Source organism: Molossus molossus, unplaced genomic scaffold (assembly GCF_014108415.1).
Source record: "Molossus molossus isolate mMolMol1 unplaced genomic scaffold, mMolMol1.p scaffold_m16_p_7, whole genome shotgun sequence".
In the NCBI taxonomy this organism is placed as follows: Eukaryota; Metazoa; Chordata; class Mammalia; order Chiroptera; family Molossidae; genus Molossus; species Molossus molossus.
In genome coordinates, this window is record NW_023425401.1 from 78,764,512 (window position 1) to 78,791,433 (window position 26,922).

Sequence of the window (26,922 nt, forward strand, 5' to 3'; positions counted from 1 at the left end):
CAAGTAAAGGTTTCCTCTCAGGAGTATTAATAAGGGCTGGGGTCTGGGAGTTCCTGGCCTTGGAGGCATAATGTTCCATGTTAATTTTAGGTTTTTTGGTGTGTTTTTTTTAATCTGAGTCTGAGCAAATTTTCTAGTGGCACTATGTAGTGGGTGGAAGTATGTTGCTTATGGGTTGAACTTCACAAGGCTCTCACCCGTCCAGTCACATTCAACCATCTTATGTGTCTCATGTTCTCTCCTGGCTGTCTAAAACAATCAGAAGGGCTCGGGGCCTTTGGTAATCAACCCTCATGGATGCTTCCCTGGAAGAGCCAGTCAGTTAATTACAGTTGAGTTAGAATTTCCCTATAGGGCTCCTTCAAATCCAGAGGAATGACCTCTGACACATCCACAAAGATTCTTAGTCGCCTAAGAACACCCAAGACTAGAAGAGAGAGAACTTGCCGCTTTATTTTCGGAACTAAACAAGTTCAGCTCTCATTTATACAGTGAAGGTTTTTGTTCAGATTCTCAGAAAGCCAATTCCAGTTGAACAGCCCAAGTTAAAAGCGAGCTCCCCATGTTTCCTCCTGTCTTGCCTTAGCCTGGGTTCTGTTTAACCCATAATTTTAGTACTACCTCAAGGGTTTACAGCTCAAAAAAAGTCAGATCCTCAACTACAAGTAAGGGAATGTCTTGGATCCAAGAGACAACTCAACCAAGTTCACCCAATGCTGCATCTTAGCACTGGGTCTGGGTCCTATAGATATCTGATTTTTGTGAGTTTATTTGAGCCAAACTGCCAGCAGCTGTCAGAAAGCAAAATCTCAACAGACTCCAGAGAATGGCAGTTGTTTTTTTTTTTAACCTTATTTTACACATTATAATCAAAAGAGAAGATGCAGTGAGTTCCATGAAATCCACTTGTGATAGATTAGGGAGGTAGGAGAAAGCAAAGAAGGGAAACCTCTGGGATTGGATGAAAAGTAAAATGATAGACACACATCTTTTACATAGGTTGGTACAGGATAGTTCATGGTCAACAGTTAACTCAATAACAGTGAGGGGATTTGTGGTTTCTGAAGAGCAGTGTCTATGTTTTGAGAGATCCGGAAAAAGGAAAATTACTTTGACATTCCAAAGATATGTTAATCTTAGATGCAAAAAGAAAATAGGCTCAGTTAGGGTAAACATTGACCTTTGTCATGGAAGATGCCAGCCTATGACATGACTTCCCACCATAAACTGCTTTTAGTTGAAAAGTTTTAATTTTAGTCCTGGTGGGTGAGCTCAATGGTTAGAGAGTCGGCCCATGCACCAAAGGGTTACAGGTTTGATTCCCAGTCAAGGGCATGTATCTGGGTTGCAGGTTCAATCCCTGGTACCAGTCAGGGCATGTGCAGGAGGCAACCAATCAATGTGTCTCTCTTACATTGATGCCTCTTTCTCTCTCTCTCTCTCTCTCTCTCTCTCTCACACACACACACACACACACACACACACACACACACACTCACTCAGTCGGTCTCTCCCCTACCTCCCTCCTCCCTTCCTTCCACTCTCTCTAAAAAGCAATGAAAAAAAATTAGGTGAGGATTAACGAAACAAAACAGAACTTTTCAGACCATCCTTTGTGTCTGTACCAATCTACATTCCTACCAAGAGTGCATAAGGGTTCCTTTTTCTCCACGTCCTCACCATCACTTGTTTGTTGATTTATTGACAATAGTCATTCTGACAGATGTGAAGTGGTATTTCGTGGTTGTTTTAATTTGCATCTCTGATGATTAGTGATGTTGAGCATTTTTTTTCATATGTCTTTTGTCCTCTTTGGAGAAGTGTCTGTTCAGGTCCTATGCCTGTTTTTTGTTTGTTTTTTCACATCCTCACCTGAGGACTTTTTTTTTGCATTTATCTTGCGATAGAAGGGGAGGCAGAGAGGAAGGAGGAAGAGAGAGAGAGAAACATCGATGTGAGAGAGAGACATCGAGTGGCTGCCACCCACACAACTCCAACTGGGGCCAGGGACAAACCACAGTCAATATACATGCCCATAACAGAAACTGAACCTGGGCCTCTCTGGTCTGCAGGCCAACGCTCTAACCACTGAGCCAAACCAGCCAGGGCTTTGCCCGTTTTTTAATTGGATTGTTTTTCTTCCCAGTGTTGACTTGTGTATGTTCTATATATATTTTGGAGACTCGCTTATCTGGCGAATGGCTGGCGAATATATTCTCCCATATAGTGATTCCCTTTTTGTTTTGTTAATGGTTAATGTGCAGAAGCGTTTTAGTTTGATGTAGTACCATTTTTTAATTTTTTATATTGTTTTTCTTGCTCTCAAAGACATATTAGCAAAAATACTGCTGCAAGAGGTGTCTGATATTTTAATGCCTATATTTTCTTCTAGGTTTTTTATGGTTTGGGGACTTACATTTAAGTCTTTTATCCATTTTTGTCTATTTTTATAATGGTGTAAGTTGGTCTAGAGTAATTTTTTTTTTTTATGTACCTGTCCGATTTTCCCAGCACCATTTACTGAAGAAATTGTTGTTACTCAATTGTATGCTCTTGCCTCCTTTGTCAAACACTATCTGACCATAAAAGCATGGGTTGATTTCTGGCCTCTCTGTTCTGTTCCGTTGACCTATATGCCTATTCTTGTGCCAGTACCAGCCTGTTTTCAGTACAGTAGCTATATTTTAGTTTATTTTTTTTTTATCCTCACCCGAGGACATTTTTCCTTTTTTTTTTTTTGTACAGAGAGAGTGGGAGGGAGAGAGAGGAAGAGAGACAGAAACATCGATGTGAAAGAGACACATCGAGTGGCTGCCACCCGCTCGACCAACCAGGGCCGGGGACAAACTGCAACCGAGGTACATGCCCTTAGCGGGAACCGAACCCGGGTCTCTCCGGACCGCAGGCAGACGCTCCAACCGCTGAGCCAAACCGGCCAGGGCAGTACAGTAGCTTTATACTATAGTTTGATATCCAGTATTATGATCCTTCCTACTTTATTCTTCTTTCCCACAAATGCTGTGGCTATTCAGGATCCTTTTTTGGTCTCATATAAATTTTTGGAATATTTTTTGTAGTTCTGAGAAATATGCCATTATTATTTTAATAGGAATTGTGTTGAATCTATGGATTACTTTCAGTAGTACGGACATTTTAATGATGTTAATTCTTTTAATCCATGAACATGGTATATGTTTTCATTTTTTGTATCTTTCTTAATTTATTTCTTCAGTGTCCTGTAGTTTTCCGAGTATAGGTCTTTTACCTCTTGGATAATTTTAATCTTAGGTGTCTTATTTTTTCTTTGTTGCAATAGTAAAGCGATTGTTATTTTTGTTAATCTTACTGAGAGTTCATTACTGGTATATAAAAATACTACCAATTTCTGGATATTTTGCATCGTTCTACTTTGCCGAATTCATTTATTAGATTTAGTAGTGTTTTGATGGAGTCTTTAGGGTTTTCTATGTACAATATTATGTCATCTGCAAATAAAGACAGTTTTGCTTCCTGTTTTCCAATTTGAAATTCTTTTATTTTTTCTACTTGTCTGATCGCTGTGGCTAGGACTTCTAAGCACTGTGTTTAATAGAAGAGGTAAAAGTGGACGTTCCCTTGCCCGGCTGGTGTGGCTCAATGGTTGAGCATCGTCCCATGCACCACGAGGTCGCCAGTTCGATTCCCAGTCAGGGCACATGCCCAGGTTATGGGCCAAACCCCCAGTGAGAGGCATGCAGGAGGCAGCCAGTTGATGTTCCCTCTCATTTGTGTTTCTCTCTCTTCCTCTCCCTTCCTCTCTCTCTAAAATCAATAGAGAGAAAAAAAAATTTTTTTTAAAGTGGACATCCCTTTCTTGTTCCTGATCTCAAGGAAAATGATTTAATTTGTGTCTATGAGTATGAGTAGGTTTTTCATATATGACCTTTATTTATCGAGGTATGATTCCTCTATTTCCATCTTCAGAGACTTTTTGTCATAAATGGGTGCTGGGTTTTATCGATTGCTTTTTTACATCTATTGATAGGATAATGTAACTTATATTTTTCATTTTGTTTAGATGATGTATTATATTTATTAATTTGCGGATATTGTACCAGCCTTGTGTCCCCAGAATTAATCCCTCTTGGTCATAGTGGATCTTTTTAATTACTCCTGAATCCAGGTTGCTACTATTTTGTTGAGGATTTTAGCAGGGATATTGGCCTATAATTTCTTTCTTTCTTGTGTCTTATCTCTGGTTTTGGAATTAAGATAATGCTGGCCTCATAAAAAGAGTATGGAAGTCTTCCCTCCTCTTAAATTTTTTGTAATAGTTTGAGAAGGATAGGTGTTCTTTGAATATTTGATAAAATTCACCTGTGACGGCATCAGGTCTAGGACTTTTAGCTAGGAGGTTTTTTGTTTGTTTGTTTTGTTTTTCTTAACTGCTTTTATTTCATTAGTAGTTATTGGTCAGTTCAGGTTTTCTGTTTCTTCAGTTTTGGAAGATTCTTTCTAGTAATTTGTCCATTTCACCCAGGTTGTCCAATTTGTTGGCATGCAGTTCATAGTATTTTCTTAAAATCCTTTATTTCTGTGATGTTAGTTGTTACTTCACATCTTTCATTTCTGATTTTATTTATAAGTGTATGCTTTTTGTTTCCTTGGTGAATCATGATAAAGGTTCACCAGTCTTGTTTATCTTTTCTTTTTTTAAAGTTTTTTTTCTCTATTGATTTTAGAGAGAAAGGAAGTGAGAGGGAGAAAGGTAGAAACATGGATGAGAGAGAACATCGATTGGCCACCTCCTGCATGCCCACTGGGGATTGGGCCCACAACCTGGTCATGTGCCCTGACCGGGAATCAAACTGGCGACCTCTTGGTACATGGGTTGATGCTCAACCACTGAGCCACACCAGCCGGACCTTGTTTATCTTTTCAAAGAAACAACTCTTGGTTTCATTGATCTTTTGTAATTTTTTTTAGACTTTTTATTTATTTCCATTCTCATCTTTATTATTTTCTTCTTCTTGCATGCTATAGGCTTTTCTAGTTTTTATATTTCTAGTTCTTTTAGGTGTATGGTTCGGTTGTTTATTTGAAATTTTTTTTGCTTCTTAAGGTAGGCCTGTAATGCTGTGTTCACTCTCAGGACTGCTTTCTCTGCTTCCCATAGATTTTGGATCGTTTTGTGTTCTTTGCTATTTATTTCCAGGTGATTTTTTATTTCTTCCTTGCTCGCCTTGGTAACCCATTCATTGTTTAATAACATGCTATTTACCCTCTATATGTTTGACTGTTTATTGAGGTTTTTTTTATTATAGTTGATTTCTAATTTTAGGACATTGTGATCCGTGAAGATGTTTGGTATGATTTCAGTCTCCTTGAGTTTGTTAGTTATTTTGTGCACTAACATATCATCTGCCTTTGACAATGTTCCATGTGCACTTGAGAAGAATGTATATTCTGCTTTGGGATAAAATGTTCTGTAAATACAGTCGTCCCTCGCCACTTCGCACTTTGACTTCCGCGGCTTCACTATCGTGGTTTTGTATTTGAAAAAACCGTGATAGAGTGAAGTCCCAAAGCCCCAAAAGTCGAAGCGCGAAGTGGTGAGGGACGACTGTATATAAATAAAGAATCCTACTTTGTGGAAGTTCATTTATTGCGATAGAGTCTGGAACTGATTAACTGCCGACTGTATCAATTAAATCCATCTGATCCCGTGTGTCATTTAAGGTTATGGTTTCCTTGTTGATTATCTATCTGGAAGTTCTATCCATTGTTGTCAGTAGGGTGTTAAAGTCTCCTACTGTGACCATATTACTGTCCATCAATTATTTTATATCCATCAATATTTACTTTATTCTTTTATTTATTTTGTCATTTTTTCTTTCTTTTCCTCCCTCCTTCCCTCCCTCCCTCCCTCCTTCCTTCCTTCCTTTCTTCCTTCCAACACCATTTATTCCCTCTATGCCCTTTTCCACCTCCACCCACTCCCAGCCCCACCATCATTTTACTATTGTCCGTGAGTCCTTTTTTTTTTTTGCTCCCCTCTCCCTGTCCTGAGCTGTCTGCCTGCTCTCTATCTATGAGTTTGTCTCTATTTTGTTTGGTAGTTCAGTTTCTTCCATTAAATTTCAGATATGAATGAAATCATATGGTACTTGTATTTCTCTGACTGGGTCATTTCACTTAGCATAATGTTCTCCAGGTCCATCCATGCTGTCACAAATGGTAAAATTTTCTTCCTTTTTATAGCAGTGTAGTATTTTATTTTGTAAATGCACCACAGCTTTTTTATTCATTCATCTACTGATGGACACTTGGGCTGCTTCCAAATCTTGATTATTATAAATAATCCTGCAGTGAACATAGGGGTATGTATATTTTTTTCACTTTAGTGTTTCGAGTTTCTTTGGATAAATTCTCAGAAGGGGAATTGCTGAGTCATAAGGCAGTTCTATTTCTAATTTTTTGAGGTATCTTCATACTGCTTTCCACAGTGGCTGCACCAATCTGCTTTCTCACCTACAGTTACAAGGATGCTCTTTTTTCCACATCCTCACCAACACTTGTTCGTTGATTTATTGAGGATAGCTATTCTGATGGCTGTGAAGTGATATCTCATTGTGGTTTTAATTTGCATTTCTCTGATGATTAGTGACGTTGAGTATCTTTTCATATGTTAATTGGCCAACTATATGTCCTCTTTTGAGCAGTGTCTATTGGGTCTTTTGCCATTTTTTAATTGTATTTGTTTGTTTTCTTGGTGTTGAGTTTTCTCTTGCTGTGTTTCTTCTTAAAGCAATCCCTTTAACATTGCTTGCAGTGCTGGTTTGTTAGTAGTGAACTTCTTCAGCCTTTTTTTGTCTGGGAAACTCTTTATTTCATTTTCAATTTTAACTAATAGCCTTGCTGGATAGACTAATCTGGTTGTAACTTCTTGCTTTTCATTACTTTGAATACTTCGTGCCAGTTCCTCTGTCCTGAAGTGTTTCTGTTGAAAAATCAGCTGACAACTTTATGGGAACTCCTTTAAGGGTAACTAACTCCTTCTCTCTTGTTGCCTTTAAGATTCCCTCTGTCATTGATCTTTACCATTTTAATTATGATGTGTGTGGTTGTGGGTTTGTTTGAGTTCATCTTGATTGGGACTCTCTGTCCTTCATGAACTTGTGTGTTTTTCCATCAACAGGTTAGGAGAAATTTTCTGTCATTATTTCATACTGGTTTTCTATCTTTTGCTCATTTTCTTCTAGTACCCCATGATGCAGATATTGTTACGTCATGTTGTCTCAGTGTTCCCTTAAACTAGCCTTGTGTGTGTTTTTTTTTTATTATTATTAATTTATTTTTGCTACACATGGTTCTCCTTTTCCCCCCTTTGACACCCTCCTCTTGACTCCCCTCCCCCCGTAACATTTTTGTCTATGTCCATTGGTTATGCATATATGCATATAAGTTCTTTGGTTTATCTCTTCTCTCTTTCTGGCCTCCCTCTTCTGAGCTTTGTCAGTATGAACCCTACTTCTGTCTCTGGGTCTGTTTTGTTCACCTGCCTATTTTGTTCATTATATTCCACAAAAAAATGAGATCATGTGATATTTGTCTTTCTCTGATTGGCTTATTTCACTTAGCATAATACTCTCCAGGACCCTCCATGTCATCTCAAAGGATAAGAGATCTTTCTTATAACTGCATAGTATTCCATTGTGTATATGTACCACAGCTTTTTTTATCCACTCATCTATTAATGGACACTTGGACTGTTTCCAGATGTTAGTGATTGTAAATAGTGCTGCTATGAACATAGGAGTGCATATATTCTTTCTCATTGGTGCTTCAGGCTTTTTAGGATATATTCCTAGAAGTGGGATCACTGGGTCAAATGGCAGATTAATTTTTAATTTTTTTGAGGAAACACCATATTGTTTTCCATAGTGGCTGCATAAGTCTGCATCCCCACCAACAGTGTATAGAGCCTCCTTTTCTCCACACCTCACCAGTGCTTGTTGTTTGATGATTTGTTGATGGCAGCCATTCTGGCAGGTGTGAGGTGATAACTCATAGTCATTTTTATTTGCATCTCTGTGATGATTAGTGATGTTGAGCATTTTTTTGTATGTCTCTTGGCCATTTGTATCTCCTGTTTGGAGAGGTGTCTATTTAGATCCTCTGCCCATTTTAATTGGATTATTTCTCTTCCTTTGTTGAGTTGTATGAGCACTTTATATATTTTGGAAATTAACTCTTATCTGATGTATCATTGGCAATTATGCTTTCCCATATAGTGGGTTCCCTTTGAAACTTGTTTCTTTTGCTGTGCAGAAGCTTTTTAGTTTAGTTCCATTTATTAATTTTTTCCTTTGTTTCTCTTGCCTTAGGCGTTGTATCAGTAAAAATTCTACTGTATGTGATGTCTGAAATTTTGTTGCCTACATTTTCTTCTAGGATTTTTATGGATTCATGAGTCACATTTAATTCTTTTATCCATTTTGAGTTTATTCTTTTGTATGGCATAAGTTGATGGTCTACCTTCATTTTTTTGCATGTAGCTATCCAATTTTCCCAACACCATTTATTACAGAGGTAGTCTTCACTCTATTTTATGCTTTTGCTGTATTCATCAAATACTAATTGAGCATAATATCTTGAATCAATTTCTGGGTCTGGATTCTGTTCCATTGATCTATATGCCTGTTCTTGTTCCAGTACCAGGCTAATTTAGTTCCAATGGCTCTGTAGTATAGCCTGATATCTGGTATTGTTATCCCTCCTACTTTGTTCTTTTTTTTTTTTTTCAAGATTGCTGTGGCTATTTGGGGTCTTTTTTGGTTCCTCTTTTTTGGTTCCATATAAACTTTTGGAGTATTTGTTCTAGTTCTGTGAAATATGTCATTGGTATTTTGATGGGGATTACATCAAACATAGATTGCTTTGGGTAGCATAGACATTTTAAAGATATTAATTCTTCCAGTCCATGAACAAGGTATATGCTTACACTTTTTTATATCTTCCTCTATTTCTTTTTTTATTGTCCTGTAGTTTTCTGTGAACAGGTTCTTCCTTGGTTAAGTTTATTCCTAGGTATCTTAATTTTTTTTGCTGTAATGGTAAATGGCATTTTTTTTTAGTTTCTCTTTCTGCGAGTTCATTATTGGTGTTTAAGAATGCCAGCGATTTCCTGATGTTAATTTTGTATCCTGCTACTTTGCCAAATTCATTTATTATCTTTAGGAGGTTTCTGATGGGATCTTTAGGGTTTTCTATGTACAATATCATGTCATCTGCGAACAATTACAGCTTCACTTCCTCCTTTCCAATTTGGATCCCTCTTAATTTTTCTTCTTGTCTAATTGCTGTGACTAGGACTTCCAAGAACTATGTTAAATAAGAGTGGCGTAAGTGGGCATCCCTGTCTTGTTTCTGTTCTTAAGAGAAATGCTTTTAGTTTTTACCCATTGAGTATGGTGTTGGCTGTAGGTTTTTAATAGATGGCCTTTATTATGTCAACATACGATCTTTCTATTCCCCCATTGCTGCGCATTTTCATCAGAAGTGGGTGCTGGATTTTGTCAAGTGCTTTTTCAGCATCTATTGATATGATTGTATGCTGATTTATTTGGTCCTCTGCTTCATCCAACCTACTTTTTATTTCATTATTTTTTAAATATGATATCACTTGTTAACCAGTTATTTTTTAAAAATATGTTTTTATTGAGTTTTTTAGAGAGAGGGGAGAGGAGAGAGAGAGATAGAAACATCAATTTGAGAGAAAAACATCAGCTACCTCCTGCATGCCCCCAGCAACCCAGGTATGTGCCCTGACCTGGAATCAAACCTGGAATCAAATCAGTCTCTGGGATGATGCTCATTCCACTGAGTCACACCAGCCAGGCTACTTTTTATTTCTTCCAATGTATTTTTGTGGTCTGATGTGGTATTCTTCATTTGTGACTGGTTCGTATTTATGGTTTCTATGTCCTCTTTCATGGTGATGTAGTTTCACTAAGTTCCTTGTAGTTCCCACCAAGTTTCTTACAGTTCTCACTAAGTTCCTTGAGCATCCTTAAACTGCTACTCTGAATTCTACATCTGGTAAATTGCTTGTCTCCATTTCATTTAGCTCTTTTTTTAGAGGTTTCTTCTTTTCTTTCATTGGTTATTTCTTTGTTTCCCCATTTTATCTCTCTCTCTGTTTCTTTGTATTAGATAGATCTGCTATGGCTCCCAGTCTTCGATCAGTGGCCCTATGTATTCATTGTCCTATGGGACCCAGTGGTAAAGTCCCCTTGGTTTCTTGAGCTGGGAAAGTCAGGGGAATGGTGTGCCCCAAAGCCAGTCACTGAAACCCCCAATACTGACTAGATGTGTAGGCTTAACTTCTGATGCTACCTCCTCAGCAGGGGTCAAGTTGCAGGGTGTGGTGAGCAGGATTCCAGGCGGTGGGGCAAGCTATATTCCAGGAGGTGTGGTAATAGCCTTTCCCCAGACTAGGCTGCTGGGAGTGGTTTGCACCTTTCAGGAAAAATGGTTGCTGTGGTGTTGGGTAAAGGGAAACCAGGCACAGGTATCCTGTCAGTGGCTCTTCCACGCCTCTCCCCAATGCCTCCCACCTTATACTCTCCTGATGCCACTCCAGTTTGCACTGCCTTCCCTCTGTCAAAGCCTAGGGTTAGTGGCTGCTAATAAAAATCCCTTGTTCTGTTTTTTTAAAAAATGCGACTTTGTCTCCAGCAGGCTCCATCTCTGCTTGGCAGATAAAAGACCTGCCACCTACCCAGCTGGTGTGGCTCAGTGGTTGAGCATCAACCCATGCACCAAGAGGTCTCCGGTTTGATTCCTGGTCAGGGCACATGCCCAGGTTGTGGGCCTGATCCCCAGTGAGGGGCAAGGATGCGGCCAGTCAGTGATCTCTCTCATTGATGTTTCCATCTCTCTCTCCCTCTCTCTTCCTCTCTCAAATCAATAAAGAAAGAACAAAAGAAAAAGACCTGCCACCTTCCTTGGCTGGTTTCTACATGCACTGCTGTTCCTGGCCCTGGTGCTCCAAGCTGGGGAGGTCCAGGGCTCACTCCTCTTAGGAGTGAATCCTCTTCTCCTGCAGCCAAGATACCCCTCAAATGCTTGGCCTGCAACCCATGAGAGTAAGGCTAGCCCCTCTTGTGACCCTGCCCTACCTACTAGTCTCCAGGTGGTTTCTGTCCTTTTTTGTTTAAAATTCTCTTCAGCTAGTCTTCAGTTGGTATTTCAGGGTGAATGTTGCCCAATTTAGTTTTGTTTCTATTTTGGTTCAGGAGGAGGTAGGAGAAAGATGGCCTATATCACTCTTATCTTGAAACCTGATCTATTTCTTCTTGAGTGAACCTTGGTTTTTGTGTCTTTCAAAGAATTTGTCTGTTTTATTTAAGTTGTTGTGATTGATTTTTTAAATACCAAAAAATGAAAGTGTTTATATTGAGGTAATTGTTTTGTGGCTACACTATTACATTCTGCCATGTTCAGTTTTTGGTGGCTGGATTTTATTTATTCTACCAAAACTGTTTTAAATTTGAGAAGCAGAACAATGTAGTGAATAAGAGTGAAAATTTATGCCCTGGCCAGTTCGGCTCAGCACTTAGAACCTGCCGACCAAATGGTTGCGGGTTGATTTCCCAGTTAAGGGCTTGTACCTTGGTTCCAGGTTCAATCCCCAGCCCTGGTTGAGGTCATACGGGAGACAGCCAATCGATGTGTCTCTCTTACATCAATGTTGCTCTCTCTCTCTCTCTCTCTCCCTTCCCCCTCCCTCCCTTCCACTCTATCTAAGAATCAATGGAAAAGTATTCTCAGGTGAGGATTAAAAAAGAAAAGAAAAATGAAGTGTAGATTTATGAGTCAACTGACTGTTACTTAACTTCTCCTCAGTCACTTCATCTAAAAATATGCAATTATAATAATAACTACCTCATAAAGTTGTTGTGAAGAGTAAGGGACATAATCCATATAAAGTGCTTGGTAAACAGTAATTATTATTATCCCATTTTTGTTATCTTCATCATTGTTATCACTCATTTTGCTTCATACTTTTTTAGTGTTCCAGACTTCAAAGGCTTTTTTTTTTTTAAACTGACATTTTGTAATCTTTTAAATGCCTTATCACTTATGTAGCCTCTAACTAGGATTATCTCCATTCTCTCCATATGTGTTTCTTTTTCATCTGTCTGTCTCTTCTGAAAATTTAGATGAACGCACACACAGAGAACATATATATACAATCATTGCTATTTTTTTTTATCTTTTCATTATTTTTAGTTCCCGCATCAGATAAGTCACAGTGCTGGTAAAGTTAGAAATAAGAAAATAAGCCAGGGTTTTCATTTTTGCCAAAGATGTTTAATTCAGCGAATACTTAAAGGTGCATTAAAATGTCACCTGGAAAGCTTGTTTAAATAATGTTCCCTGTGCCTCATTTCCAGAGTCTAATTGAATTGGTCAGAGTGGGACTCATGATTATACTTTCAAACACAATCACTGATGCTGATGCTGCTTGTTCAAGGACTGCACTTTAGGGCACACATTGCCTCAAATGAGTCAGAAGTGACTGGGTAGTGGTTGGAAAACATAAAATTTTCAAGACTTCTTCACTAAACTGTAAGATTGGGCGTAGCATTTAACTTCTCAGATATATTATTATTAGTGATTTACTTCTTTATCAAACAAAACAGACTTTATTCTCTTAAAATATAACTGTCAGTACACCTGTTAATATTTGGTTTCTCACTTACCTGTTTTTTGTTTGTTTTTGTTAATCTTCACCTGAGGATATTTTTTTCATTGATTTTTTTTTTTTTTTTTTTTTTAGAGAGAATGTTAGGGAGGGAAGGGTGGGAGGGAGGGAGAGAAAGAGAAACAAAGTAAGAGGGACATATCAATTGGTTGGCCCCAGCACATGCAGCTGGGACCAGGGATCAAACCTATAACCCAGGTACATGCCCTTGACTGGGAATCGAACCTGTGACCCTTTGGTGCACTGGCTGATGCTCTAACCACTTAGCTCACTAGCCAGGGTCTCTCATTTATCTTTGTACTAAAATTTCCTAAGATCCAGTCAGATCTCATGTTAAAAAACATTAAACCATTCTTCCCCTCTTCCTTTCTATATTTTTCATCTGTTTTTTCCCATTATACCTAAATGCATCTTATTTCTTTACACATAGATTTTCTTGATATTTTTTCATTTTTGTTTAAAATAAAATTTGCTTATAAGAATATTTTATATGAAGGCAGCTTTGAATCCTGAAATTCATTAAATTGTATATGTATTTTTTTATCCCCCACCTACCTCTCCTCTACCCCCAATCTCTGGCAACCATCAATCTCCATATCTATGAACTTGTAACTTGAGTTTTTTGCTTTATTGGTTTGTTGATTTAGACTCCCCATATAAAAGAGATCATAAGACATTTGTCTCTCTTTCTAAATTATTTTATTCAGCATAATGCCCTCGGATTTCATCCATGTTGTCATAAATGGGAAGATTTCACTCTGTTTGATGGCTGAATAATAATAATTTGTTCATCATTGGGTACTTAAGTTGTTTTCATACCTTGGCTATTGTGAATAATGCTGCAGTGAATATGGGGATGCAGATATCTTAATTGAGTTTGTTTTTATTTTCTTTGGGCACATACCCAGAAGTGGAACTGCTGAAACATATGGTAGTTCTATTTATTAATTATTTACTGAACCTTCAAATTGTTTTCCATAGTGGCTGACCAATTTACATTACTACCAGCAGTGTACATGGGTTCCCCTTTTCTATTCATCCTTGCCAACAGTTATTACTTATCTTTGTTATAATAGCCATTCTAACAAATGTAAGGTGGTATTTCATTGTGGTTTTTATTTGTATTTCCCTGATGATCAGTGATGTAGAGAGCATTATTTTATATACCTGTTACCCATCTTTCTGTCTTTTTGGAAAAAATATCTATTCAGATATTCTGCCTACTTTTTAATCAGATAGTTTGGTTTGTTTGTTGGTTCTTGCTGTTGAGTTGTTATGAGTTCTTTATATATTTTGGATATTAGCTTCTTATCAGATATATGATTTGCAAATAGTTGCTCCCATTCAGCAGGTTGTTTCTTTATTTTGTTGATGGTTTCCTTTGCTGTGTAGAATCTTTTTAGTTTGATGTAGTCCCATTTATTTATTTTTGCTTTTGTTGTTTTTTCTTTTGGTGTCAGATTTAAAAATTCATTGCCAAGACCTGTGTCAAGGAGCTTACTGCCTTATAGGAGTTTTATGGTTTCAGTTCTTATATTCAAGTCTTTAATCCATTTTGAGTTCATTTTTGTGTGTGGTATAAGATAGTGATCAAGTTTCATTCTTTTGCATGTGATTTTCCAGTTTTCCCAAACCATTTATTGAAAAGACTCTCCTTTCCCCATTGTGTATTCTTGGCTCCTTTGTCTTAAGTTAATTGACTGTATGCTTGTGGATTTATTTCTGGGATCTCTGTTCTGTTCCCATTCAATGATATGTGTCTGTTATTATGCTAATACCATACTGCTGTAATTACTATAGCTTTGTAATATAGTTTGAAATCAGGGTGTGTGATGCCTCTAGCTTGTTCTTCCTTCTCAAGATTGTTTGGCTATTCAGAGTCTTTTGTGGTTTCTTATAAATTTTAGGGTTATTTATTTCTGTGCAAAATGTTATTGGAATTTTGATAGGGATAACATTGAATCTAGATTGCTGTGGGTAGTATGGACATTTTAACATTGATCCTTTCCATGAGCATGGAAAATCTTACCGTTTATTTGCTTTATTTTCCATTTCTTTCATTAATGTCTTGTAGTTTTCAATATACAGGTCTTTTACCTCCTTGGTTAAATTTATTCCTAGGTATTTTGTTCTTTTGTTATAAATTGGTTTTTTTCTTAATTTTTATTTCTGTAGTGCATAGAAATGCTTAAGAATTTTGTGTATTGATTCTGTATCCTGCAACTTTATGGAATTTGTTTATTAGCTTTAACCATTTTTGTCATGGAGTCTTTAGGGTTTTCTATATATATATTATGTAATCTACAAATAGTGACACTTTTATTTCTTCATTTGTGACTTGTATGCCTTTTATTTCTTCTTGCCTGATTGCTGTGGCTAGGACTTCCATACTTTGTTGAACAAAAATAGTAAAAGTGGGCATCCTTGTCTTTTTCCTGATCTTAGAGGAAAAGCTTTCAGCTTTTCACCTTCCAGTATGATGGTAGCTATGGGCTTGTCATATATGACTTTTATTATACTGAGGTACATTTTCTCTGTATCTGTTTTGTTGAGACTTCATCATAAATGGATGTTGACTTTTATTAAATGCCTTTCCTGCATCTGTTAAGGTGATTATGTGATGTTTATCCTTCATTTTGTTAATGGTGCCGTATCATATTGACTGATGTTGAACGATCCTTGCATTCTGGAATAAATCCCACTTGATAATGGTATATGATCCTTTTGATGTATTGTTGAGTTGTTTACCAATATTTTGTTGAGAATTTTTTACATTTATATTCACCAGGGATATCGGCCTATAATTTTCTTCTCTTGTGGTGTTTTGGTCTGGTTTTGTAATGCTGGCTGTTTAAAAGTTTGAAAGAGTTTCCTCTTCTATTTTTTTTTGGAAGAGTTTAAGGAGGGTTGGCATTAATTATTCTTTGAAAATTTAGTGGAGTTCGCCAGTGATGAAGCTATTTGGTCCTTGACTTTTGTCTTTTGGAAGGTAGTGATTTAATCTTGTAACTGGTCTGTTAAGATTTTCTATTTCATTATGATTCTGTGTTGGCAGGTTGTGTTTTTTTAGAAATTACCAATTTCTTGTAGGTTGCCCAATTTTTACCTTACAATTGTTCATAGTAGTCTCTTATGATCCTTTGTATTTCTGTGGTATCATTTGTAAAAGGCAAAAGATTTATATGATCTGAAGAGAAACCAGAGTATTCTGTGGTATCATTTGTAACAGTTCCTCTTTCATTTCTGATTTTGTTTATCTGAGTCTTCTCTTGTTTTCTTGGTGAGTCTAGCTAAAAAGACTTGTCAATATTGTTTATCTCTTCAGAGAACCAGCTCTTAGTTTCATTGATCTGCCCTGTTTTTCTGCACTATTTAATTCTGCTCTAATTTTCATTTATTCTTTCTACTAACTTTGGGCTATATTTGTTCTTCTTTTGTAATTCTTTATATGTAAATTTAGGTTGTTGTAGAGACTTTTATATATTTTATCTACATTCAGCCTATACATTATGATTATAATAGTAAATGATTAAAACTAATAAACTTTAGTTGTTTGAGGTGTCACTATCTTTAAATTTTCTTAAGTCATTTTTAGTAGAACTTTAAAATAGTATAAGTTTGCATTTTTTGTTGTTATTTTGGTAGAGGCCTGTGCTATGTGACATTTATGTCTTTATTTCTATTTTAGGTGCGTATAGCAGCAAAATTCATCATTCATGCCCCACCTGGAGAATTTAATGAGGTGTTTAATGGTGAGTGTTTAATTCATAACACTAAGACTTGATATATCAAGCAGTCTTTTTAAAAAGAGTACACGGCAGAACCAAAATAATTAAGTTAAGCGGAGTATGTAGAAAACTCTGTATTTTCTCCATTACAGTGAAAATGTTTTGTCAGTCTATATTATTTTTGTTTTTGTTTTTTAAATTTTTTTTAATCCTCACCCGAGGATATTTTTCCCATTGATTTTCAGATAGTGGGAAAGAGGGAGGAAGGGAGAAACATCAACATGAGAGGGACACATAAACTGATTGCCTCCTGCATGACCCTAACCAGGGCCAGGGATTGAACCACAACTGAGATACAGGCCCTTCACCAGAATCAATCCCTCGACTCTTTGGTCTGCAGGCTGACACTCTAATCTCGGAGCCAAACAGGCCAGGGCTCAATCTGGATTTTGTAACAGCTTGAATATAATTTATTTATGATATACATAATAATTATGTTGTAATAAATTAAACCTCTTGAAAGATCATTTTAAGTTATAACTATTATTTGGAATTAGGAAATTCATTTTTATATTTTTTGTAAGGAAAAACATACTGGATTATTATGAATAGCAAAGAAGATGGGGGGAAAACATTGTTTCACCATAATTAGGTGACAGCTCATGTAAAAACAATTTGTTATTTAAATTACTATATCTCATAAATTTACAGTATGCCATTCTATAAACCTCGCTGGCAAACATTTTTATAATTATTCACCCATAAATTAAAATTTTAAACTGTTAAATTTACAGGAACTTCTGGTTGCCAAGAAAACTGTTAAAATAGCTTCTCTTTAAAAAAATTTTTTTAATTGATTTTAGAGAGAGGAAGGAAGAGGGAGATAGAAACATCAATGAGAGAAAACACCAGTAGGCTGTCCCTTGCATGCCCCCCACTGGCGATTTGGCTCACAACCTGGGCATGTGACCTGACCAGGAATCAAACCAGTGACCTCTTGGTGCATGGGTCAAAGCACAACCACTGAGCCACACCGGCCAGACTAAATAGCTTCTATTTAACACTAAGAATGATATTGTTGAAAGTCGCCAGGAATATGGCCAGCAGTGATCTTTTTACATAACTTTTCTTAAGCAGTTTTAGGAATAAGCTACCACAAACACTTTAAATGTGTTATTTCTAACTGATATAGATTTGACCTTCATCATGTCTCAAATTAAAATTAATTTACACAGGGCCTTTAGATTTCATTTTTTTAAACATTCTGCCCCACAGTAAACTTTTTAAACATATTTAATTAGGAAATTTAATCAGTCACCCTGGTGGGGTAGCTCAGTTGGTTAGAGTGTTATCCTGATAAGCCAAGGTTGTGGGTTTGATTCCCAATCAGGTCACATATAAGAGTCATCCGATGAATGCATGAATAAGTGGAACAATGAGTTGATGTTTCGTTCTTTCTCTCTCTCTCTTTCTTTCTAAAAAATACAATAAATTTAAAAAAAAATTTAAAAAGGAACTTTGAACAGTCATTTTTATTCATAGTGAAGCAATTTTCAACCAGTGTGCTGCACGAATTTTTTAAAACATGCAGTATCTGGCTATTTAGTCAGGAACACTGACCTCTTTTTCCTTAGATTGTCAAATTAAAAAATGACAACTACCCTGGCTGGTTTGGCTCAGGAGTGTTGGCACGGGGACCAAAGAGTTATGGGTTCGATTCCAGTCAAGGGCAGGTACCTAGGTTGCAGTTCGATCCCCTGCCCTAGTCAGGGTTGTGTGGGAGACAACCAATCAATGTGTCTATCTCCCATCAATGTTTCTTTCCCTCTCTCTCCCTCCCTTCCTTCCACTCTATGTGAAAATCAGTGGAAAAATATCCTACGCTGAGGATTAAAAAAAAAATGACAACAACCAACATAATAACCATCTGGTATGAGTAAATCAAAATTATAACTATTTTTTGGTGTGATTGGCAAAAAAAGTTTTTTTTGGTGTGTTGCAGAATTTTAGTAATTTATGTGTGCAATGAGATGAAAATGATTGAAAATCACTGTTGTAACATACAATGAAATCTTACCTTGAAAAGATTAGGTTTGATAGATAAAAATTGTAGAAAATTAAAACTATCCTTGAAAATTCCTTCACTCATCCACAAACTATAATAATATATAATTTAATGTATGCAATTACATATAGTAATTCTTATGCTTTTAAAAATTTAAGTGTTGTGCTGTACACTTATTGGAAAAATGATGGCAAGTCTACACTGTAAAAAAAGAATCTGGAAATTAAAGTAATTCTTTTGCGATAAATATAAAATCTATAGTAGTGAATTTTCACTACTAGAAGTTGAGAATTCAAAAGTATTTCTTCTTCCATTAGGGTTTAATTTCTGTTTTAATATTCAGCATCTATAACATAAATATATGTTAATACATTTGATGGTTGGGGCATTAAAGAAGATAACAGTCTCTTCTCCTGAGGTTCAGAAGTTGGCATGTAACTTAAATTGATTGATGATTAAACTACACTGACTGAAGTCAGTGGCCCCCACACTTCTGTACAATTCATAGAGCCAAGAATAAATTCCAGCGCTGGCTGGTTTGGCTCAGCAGTTGGAGCATCGGCCTGCAGACCAGAGAGTCCCGGGTTCAGTTTCCGCTAGGGGCACATACCAAAAATTAAAATAAAAAAGAATAAATTCCAATCTTAATTAAGCTTTTCACTACAGTTTTACCCTGAATTAAATGCCCTACATATTTGTTACTAAGAAAGGGCCTAAAAGAATGTATGAGTCTCACTGTAAAATTATATTGATGTTCTTTGTTGAGGTATAGTAAATTTGGGCATTTAGGATGAGCCATTCACTAGGCCTGGGATGGAGAGTGAGCTATGGAATAGAAGTGAATGTTATATAAGTTTTAACTGAGGGGTTATTTTAGAGTTAAAAAGGAATTAAAATATTTGAAGGGGGAATCCCATATGAATTTGATTATTTTCATTCTATTTTAGTTGATAACATTGGTATCAGAATGATTGTGAGAGAAGCCACAAAGTTTAGGACTACCATCATAAAATCTTGTCAGTTCAATGATTCCCAAATGTTATTTCCTAGACCAACTACACTAGAGTCACTGAAACAGAGATTTCTGGTCTTCAGTCTCAGAAACATTTGGTAGATCTGGGCTGGGACTCTGAAACATGTACTTTTTGTTTTTTTAAAGCCATGTACCCACCACCCTATGTACTTTTTGTACCCTATATACCCTATGGTCTGATGTGTTGCCTGGCTTAGAACCACAGCCTAAGAGTAGTAGTATTTTATTCAAATTCTCTGTTTCTTCCACTGGACTCACCTTACAATAAGAGCATTGCCCCCCCCCCCCCCCCCCCCCCCAGAACAAAACTAGCTTGATCAGATATATTCTGCTTTTAAAATTATTTTTCTATTTAAAACTGGTAAACAACCCCGGCTGGTGGCTCACTTGTTTGGAGTATTGTCTCATACATAACACCAAAAGGTTGCAGGTTCTGTCCCTATTGGGACGCGTACAGGAGGCTACTAATTGATGTTTCTCTTTCACATGGACGATTCTCTCCCTTCCTTTCTCTAAAAATAAATAAACATATTCTTGGGTGAGGATAAAAAAAAAAAAAACAGAAAACATACACTAGCATGCAATATCACTGTTAATGATTATGTTTTAAATATTGAAGATAAAAGAATTATATTAATCAAATAGAACTTCTTCATTTGTTTTGTGAGATAGGAATAACTATAATTTTTAATATCTGTTTTTTTAGGCAGAAGCTTCCATTGTTTAAAATCAGTTCATTTAGAAATCAAATTAGTGTTATTTTAGTGGTTAGCAGAAAAGATTGTTTTTTAAATCGAGTTCTAATGAAAAGAGGTATGTAAATAGGAAATATTTTTTCTTTTGGAATAGGTTTATTGTTTTTGTAAAGAGTATTCAGTCATAAAGTACAAAAAAGAACCAAAGAATCAACAAAATTCTACCCTCCAGTTCTCCACTGTTTCTATTAAATTCTTCTAAAATCTCTCAATTTAGGTACACACATGACATTATGTAAATATGATAGTAATGTACAAGTTGAGTTTCCCCCTTCCTATGGATGTATTTGCAATTTGATATATACATATCTACATTATTTTTAATGAGTTCTCAATTTTACATTGTTTATAAGATCTATAGTCTATTCACATTAAACCAGTTTCTTCATGGGAAATACTTAGGTTATTTGTGTTCTTTTTTTCTTTCTTTCTTTTTTGTTAGTACTTATCCGAGAATATTTTTCTGTTGATTTTTTTTAATCCTCACCCGAGGACATTTTTCCTGTTTTTTAAAAATGTTTTATTTATTTTTTTTGTTACAGATATTTCACCTTTTTTACCCCATTGGTACCCTCCTCCCCACCCCACCCTCGCCACATCCCCGGCTTAGTTGTCCATGTCCATTGGTCATGAATACATGCATATAAGTTCTGTGGTTTATCTCTTCCCACCCCACCCACCCCCTCTTCTGAGGGATGTCAGTCTGTGCCCTACTTCCATGTTTCTGGGTCTACCGTATTCCTCAGACTGTTATGTTCATTATATTCCGTATATAAGTGAGATCATGTGGTATTTGACTTTTTCTGCTTGGCTTCTTTCACTTAGGATAATACTTTCCAGGTCCCTCCATGTCGTCTCAAAGGATAAGAGATCTTTCTTTCTTACCGCTGCATAGTACTCCATTCTGTATATGTACCACTGCTTTTTTATCCATTCGTCTACTGATGGACACTTGGGCTGTTTCCAGATCTTAGCTATTGTAAATAGTGCTGCTATGAACATGGGGGTACATATATTCTTCCTGATTGGTGTTTCAGGCTTCTTAGGGTATATTCCTAGAAGTGGGATCACTGGGTCAAATGGAAGTTCAATTTTTAATTTTTTGAGGCAACACCATATTGTTTTCCACAGTGGCTGCACCAGTCTGCATTCCCACCAGCAGTTTATTAGAGTCCCCTTTTCTCCACACCCTCACCAACACTTGTTTTTTGATGATTTGTTGATGGTGGCCATTCTGACAGGTGTGAGGTGATACCTCACTGTTGTTTTAATTTGCATCTCTCTGATGATTAGTGATGTTGAGCATTTCTTCATATGTCTCTTGGCCATTTATATGTCCTGTTTGGAGAGGTGTCTATTCAGCTCCTCTGCCTATTTTTTAATTGGGTTCTTTGTCTTCCTTTTGTTGAGTTGTATAAGCACTCTATATATATTGGAAATTAACCCCTTATCTGATGTATCATTGGCAATGATGTTCTCCCATACAGTGGGTTGCCTTTCCATTTTGATGATTGTTTCTTTTGCTGTGCAAAAGCTTTTTAGTTTGATGTAGTCCCATGTTTTCAATTTTTCCTTTGTTTCTGTTGCCTTAGGTGATGTACCAGTGAAAATTCCGCTCCGTATGATGTCCGAAATTTTGTTGCCTAAATTTTCTTCTAGAATTTTTATGGATTCACGGGTCACATTTAAGGCTTTTATCCATTTTGAGTTTATTTTTGTGTATGGTGTAAGTTGATGGTCTAGTTTCATTTTTTTGCATGTAGCTGTCTAATTTTCCCAACACCATTTATTAAAGAGGCTGTCTTTACTCCACTGTATGCTCTTGCCACCTTTGTCAAATATTAATTGAGCGTATTGCTTTGGGTTCAGTTCTGTTCCACTGGTCTATATGCCTGTTCTTGTGCCAGTACCAGGCTGTTTTGGTTACCGTCGTTTTGTAGTATAACCTGATATCTGGTATTGTGATCCCACCTACTTTGTCCTTCTTTTTCAAGATTGCTGTGGCTATTCGAGGTCTTTTTTGGTTCCATATGAACTTTTCAAGTATTTGTTCTAGTTCTATGAAATATGTCGTTGGTATTTCGATGGGGATTGCATTGAATCTATAGATTGCTTTGGGTAGTATGGACATTTTAATGATGTTAATTCTTCCAATCCATGAACAGGGTATGTGCTTCCACTTTTTTATATCTTCCTCTATTTCTTTTTTCAATGACCTGTAGTTTTCTGCAAATAGGTCCTTTACTTCTTTGGTTAAGTTTATTCCTAGGTATCTTAATTTTTTTGGCGCAATGGTAAATGGGATTGTTTCTTCAGTTTCTCTTTCTGTGAGTGCATCATTGGTGTACAAGAACGCCGTCGATTTCTTGAGATTAATTTTGTATCCTGCTACTTTGCCAAATTCATTTATTAAGTCTAGTAGATTTTTGATGGAGTCTTTAGGGTTTTCTATGTATAATATCATGTCATCTGCAAATAATGACAGTTTCACTTCCTCCTTTCCAATTTGGATCCCTTTTATTTTTTCTTCATGTCTGATTGCTGTGGCTAAGACTTCCAGTACAATGTTAAATAAGAGTGGGGAAAGTGGACATCCCTGTCTTGTTCCTCTTCTTAATGGAAATGGTTTTAGTTTCTGTCCATTGAGTATGATGTTGGCTGTAGGTCTTTCATATATGGCCTTTATTATGTCGAGATATGATCCCTCTATTCCCACATTGCTGAGCGTTTTAATCAGAAATGGATGCTGGATTTTTTCAAATGCTTTTTCAGCATCTATTGATATGATCATGTGGTTTTTATTTTTCATTTTGTTTATGTGGTGTATCACATTTATTGATTTGCGAATATTGTACCAGCATTGCATCCCTGGAATGAATTCCACTTGCTCATGGTGAATAATTTTTTGATGTATTTCTGAATCCGATTTGCTAATATTTTGTTCAGGATTTTGGCATCTATGTTCATCAGGGATATTGGCCTGTAGTTTTCTTTCTTCGTAGTGTCTTTTTCTGGTTTTGGGATTAGAATTATGCTGGCCTCATAGAAGGTGTTTGGAAGTCTTCCTTCTTCTTGAATTTTTTTAAATAGTTTGAGGAGAATGGGTGTTAGTTCTTTTTTGAATGTTCGGTAAAACTCCCCCGTGAAGCCATCTGGGCCTGGGCTTTTGTTTGCTGGGAGAGTCTTGATTACCTCTTCAATTTCCTTAGTTGTTATTGGTCTGTTCAAGTTTTCTATCTCTTCCGGGTCCAGTTTTGAGAGACTGTGTGTTTCTAGAAATTTGTCCATTTCGCTTAGATTGTTGAATTTGTTGCCATATAGTTGTTCATAGTAGTTGTTAACGATCTTTTGTATTTCCGTGGTGTCGGTTGTTACTTCTCCTCTTTCGTTTCTGATTTTGTGTATTTGGGTTCTCTCTCTTTGTTCCTTGGTGAGTCTAGCTAAGGGTCCATCAATCTTGTTTATCTTTTAAAAAAACCAGCTCTTGGTTTCATTGATCCTTTGAATTGTTTTTTTGGTCTCTATGTCATTTATTTCTGCTCTGATCTTTACTATTTCCTTCCTTCTACTTGCTCTGGGGTTTTCTTTTTGTTTGCTTTCTAATTCCTTAAGTTGTGAGGTTAGACAGTCAATTAGAAATTTTTCTTGTTTTGTGAGGTAGGCCTGTAGTGCTATGAACTTCCCTCTCAGAACTGCTTTCGCTGCATCCCATAGATTTTGTGTTGTTGTGTCTTCATTTTCATTGGTTTCCAGGAAGTTTTTAATTTCTTCCTTGATCTCCTCGGTGACCCACTCATTGTTTAATAACATGCTATTTAGCCTCCATGTGTTGAAATGTCTTTGCATGTTCTTGTTGCAATTGATTTCTAGTTTCATGCCATTGTGATCTGAGAAGATGCTTGATATGATTTCAATCTTCTTGAACTTTTAGAGATTTAGTTTGTGCCCTAACATGTGGTCTATCTTTGAGAATGTCCCATGTGCACTTGAGAAGAATGTGTATTCTGTAGTTTTGGGGTGTAATTCTCTGTAGATATCTATTAAATCCATTTGGTTTAGTGCTTCATTTAGAGTCTCTGTTTCCTTGCTAATGTTTTGCCTAGAGGATCTATCCAGTGCTGTCAACGGGGTGTTGAAGTCCCCTGCTATGATAGTATTGTTGTCGATTTCTCCTTGGAAGTCCTCCAGAAGATTTTTAATATATTTTGGTGCTCCTATATTGGGTGCATATATGTTTATCAAGGTTATGTCTTTCTCTTGGATAGATCCCTTTCAATATTATGTAGTGGCCGTCTTTGTCTCTAGTTATGGTCTTCATTTTGAAATCTATTTTATCAGATATGAGAATTGCTACCCCAGCTTTTTTTTGCTTTCCATTTGCTTGGAAAATTTTTTTCCATCCTTTCACTTTCAACCTATGTGAGTCTTTTGTTGTGAGGTGGGTCTATTGCAAACAACATATAGATGAGTCATGTGTTCTTATCCAATCAGCTACTCTGTGTCTTTTTATGGGAGCATTCAACCATTTACATTTAAGGTGATAATTGATATGTACTTATTTATTGCCATTTTTGTTTAGTGTGGTTCTATTTTTCTTCCCATTTCTACTGCTAATTACAGCAGTCCTTTTAACATTTCTTGCAGTGCTGGTTTGGTGCTAATGTATTCCCTTAGCCTTTTTTTGTCTGGGAAGCTCTTTATTTGACCTTCTATTTTGAATGATAGCCTTGCTGGGTAGAGTAGTCTTGGATTCAGATTCTTGTTTTTCATGACTTTGATTACTTCATGCCATTCCCTTCTGGCCTGTAGTGTTTCTTGTGAGAGGTCAGCTGAGAGCCTTATGGGGTTTCCTTTGTAGGTAACCTGTTGCTTATCCCTTGCTGCTTTTAGGATTCTCTCTTTGCCTTTAATTTGTGGCATTTTAATTACTATGTGTCTTGGTGTTGGCCTGTTTGGGTTCTTCTTACTTGGGACTCTCTGTGCTTCTTGAACTTGAATGCCTTCTTCCTTCATCAAATTAGGGAAGTTTTCTGTCACTATTTTTTTGAATATATTCTCTATCCCTTGCTCCTTTTCTTCTTCGGGGACTCCTATGATGCGAATATTATTACGTTTCCAGTTGTCCCACAGTTCTCTTAAGCTGTCTTCCTGTTTTTTAATAGTTTTTTTCCTTTTGTTTTTCTGATTGGTTGATTTTTTCTACCCTGTCTTCTAATTCACTGATCCGGTCCTCAGCTTCCTCTACCCTGCTTTTTAAACCTTCCAATGTGTTTTTCATTTCTGATATGTCATTTTTTATCTCTTCTTGATGGCTTTTAATTTCCAATTGGCTTATTTTTAGTGTCTGTGTGTCTTTACTCATGCTGTTCAGCTTCCTCAAGATCATGGCTCTGAATTCTAGCTCTGTTAACATGCCTAATTGCTCCACATTGATCTCATCTTCGGTGGAGGTCTCTTGCTCTTTCACTTGGCTTCTGTTTCTGTGTTTCACCATTTTGGCTATCACTGTGGGCTTTGGAACCTGTCAAGTTTTACCTTGGGTGTTGGTGTTCTGCTGTTTGTGGCTCCCTCTCCTGTGTTTAGATGAGCGAGGGAGGACCCACGTTAAACACCACTGTCAAGTCTTACTTTCCTGGTTAAAGTTGCCAGTCCAGGAAAGGTACTGTTAGCTTTTTGCCTGGAGGCTAGCAGTGGAGGTTGGTTACTTGATGAGTTTTGGGTTGTCAGTTGATTGAAAAACTCCCTCAGGTGCTCAGCACAAGGGGATTTCACGAGGGTGGGGCAGATGCTGGTTGTTAATGAGCCTCAATTAGCACTTCAATGGCCCACAGGGTGGGGTTGGATCTCCTAGCCAGGGGCTGCTACCTCTCCTCAGAGCCGTCGGAAGGAGCAATATGGCCACCGTCCTGCCTGGCTGCACTCAGCAAAAGCTCTGAGCGCCCTCCAAATCTCAGGTGTCCCCACACAGTTCCAGTCCAGTCTGCCCTCCCTCTGCCGGAGCCCAAGGTGAGTGGCTGTGGCTTTTCTAGCCTCTGTCCCGGCTCTGTGCTGTGGAGCCGCCTGGCAGTGTAACCCGAGGGTGCTGCTCCCAGCTAAGGCCGCTGCCGAGCTGCCCACCGTGGGCTCCCAGCCCCCGTCTCACGCCTTCGCAAGCCTACCAGGATCAAGTCAGTGTCCCTCGTTATATGGTCCTCGCAAGCTGCTTTTCTGTTGCTTTTTCCTGTCAATTTGTCTGTGTTATAGTTGCAATTCCAGTTTGGTTCTGGGAGAGGTCTGTGTAGCTTCCGTTCAGTCCGCCGCCATTTTTCAAAACCCATTTTTCCATTTTTGGTTCAGATTGAGTGGGGGGGAGGGAGAGGTGGGGTGAGAGAGGGAGAGAGAGAGAGAAAAGAGGGAAAGAAAAGAAAAGAAAGGGAAGGGGAGGGGAGGAAGAGGGAAGGGGACGGGAAAGGGAAAAGGAAAAAGGAAAGGAAAGTAACAGGGCCGGGGCAGGCCAACGCTCTAACCACTAAGCAAACCTGCCAGGGCAAGAGTCATTATTCTTAAAGTTCTGTTTTAATGATTAATAGGCAAATGTCTATATAATAGTT

General features: G+C 37.2%; 1 protein-coding gene across 3 annotated transcripts in view; it reads left to right on the forward strand.

Annotated features, from left to right (window-relative positions):
- The window catches only part of CAPZA2 (capping actin protein of muscle Z-line subunit alpha 2), a 107,707-nt gene that overhangs the window by 42,079 nt on the left and 38,706 nt on the right, over window positions 1-26,922 (forward strand). For all 3 annotated transcript variants that reach the window (XM_036246682.1, XM_036246683.1, XM_036246685.1), the window contains exon 2: window positions 16,440-16,503. In XM_036246682.1, coding sequence (XP_036102575.1) covers window positions 16,440-16,503 — 64 coding nt within the window. The remainder of the gene's footprint in view (window positions 1-16,439; window positions 16,504-26,922) is intronic.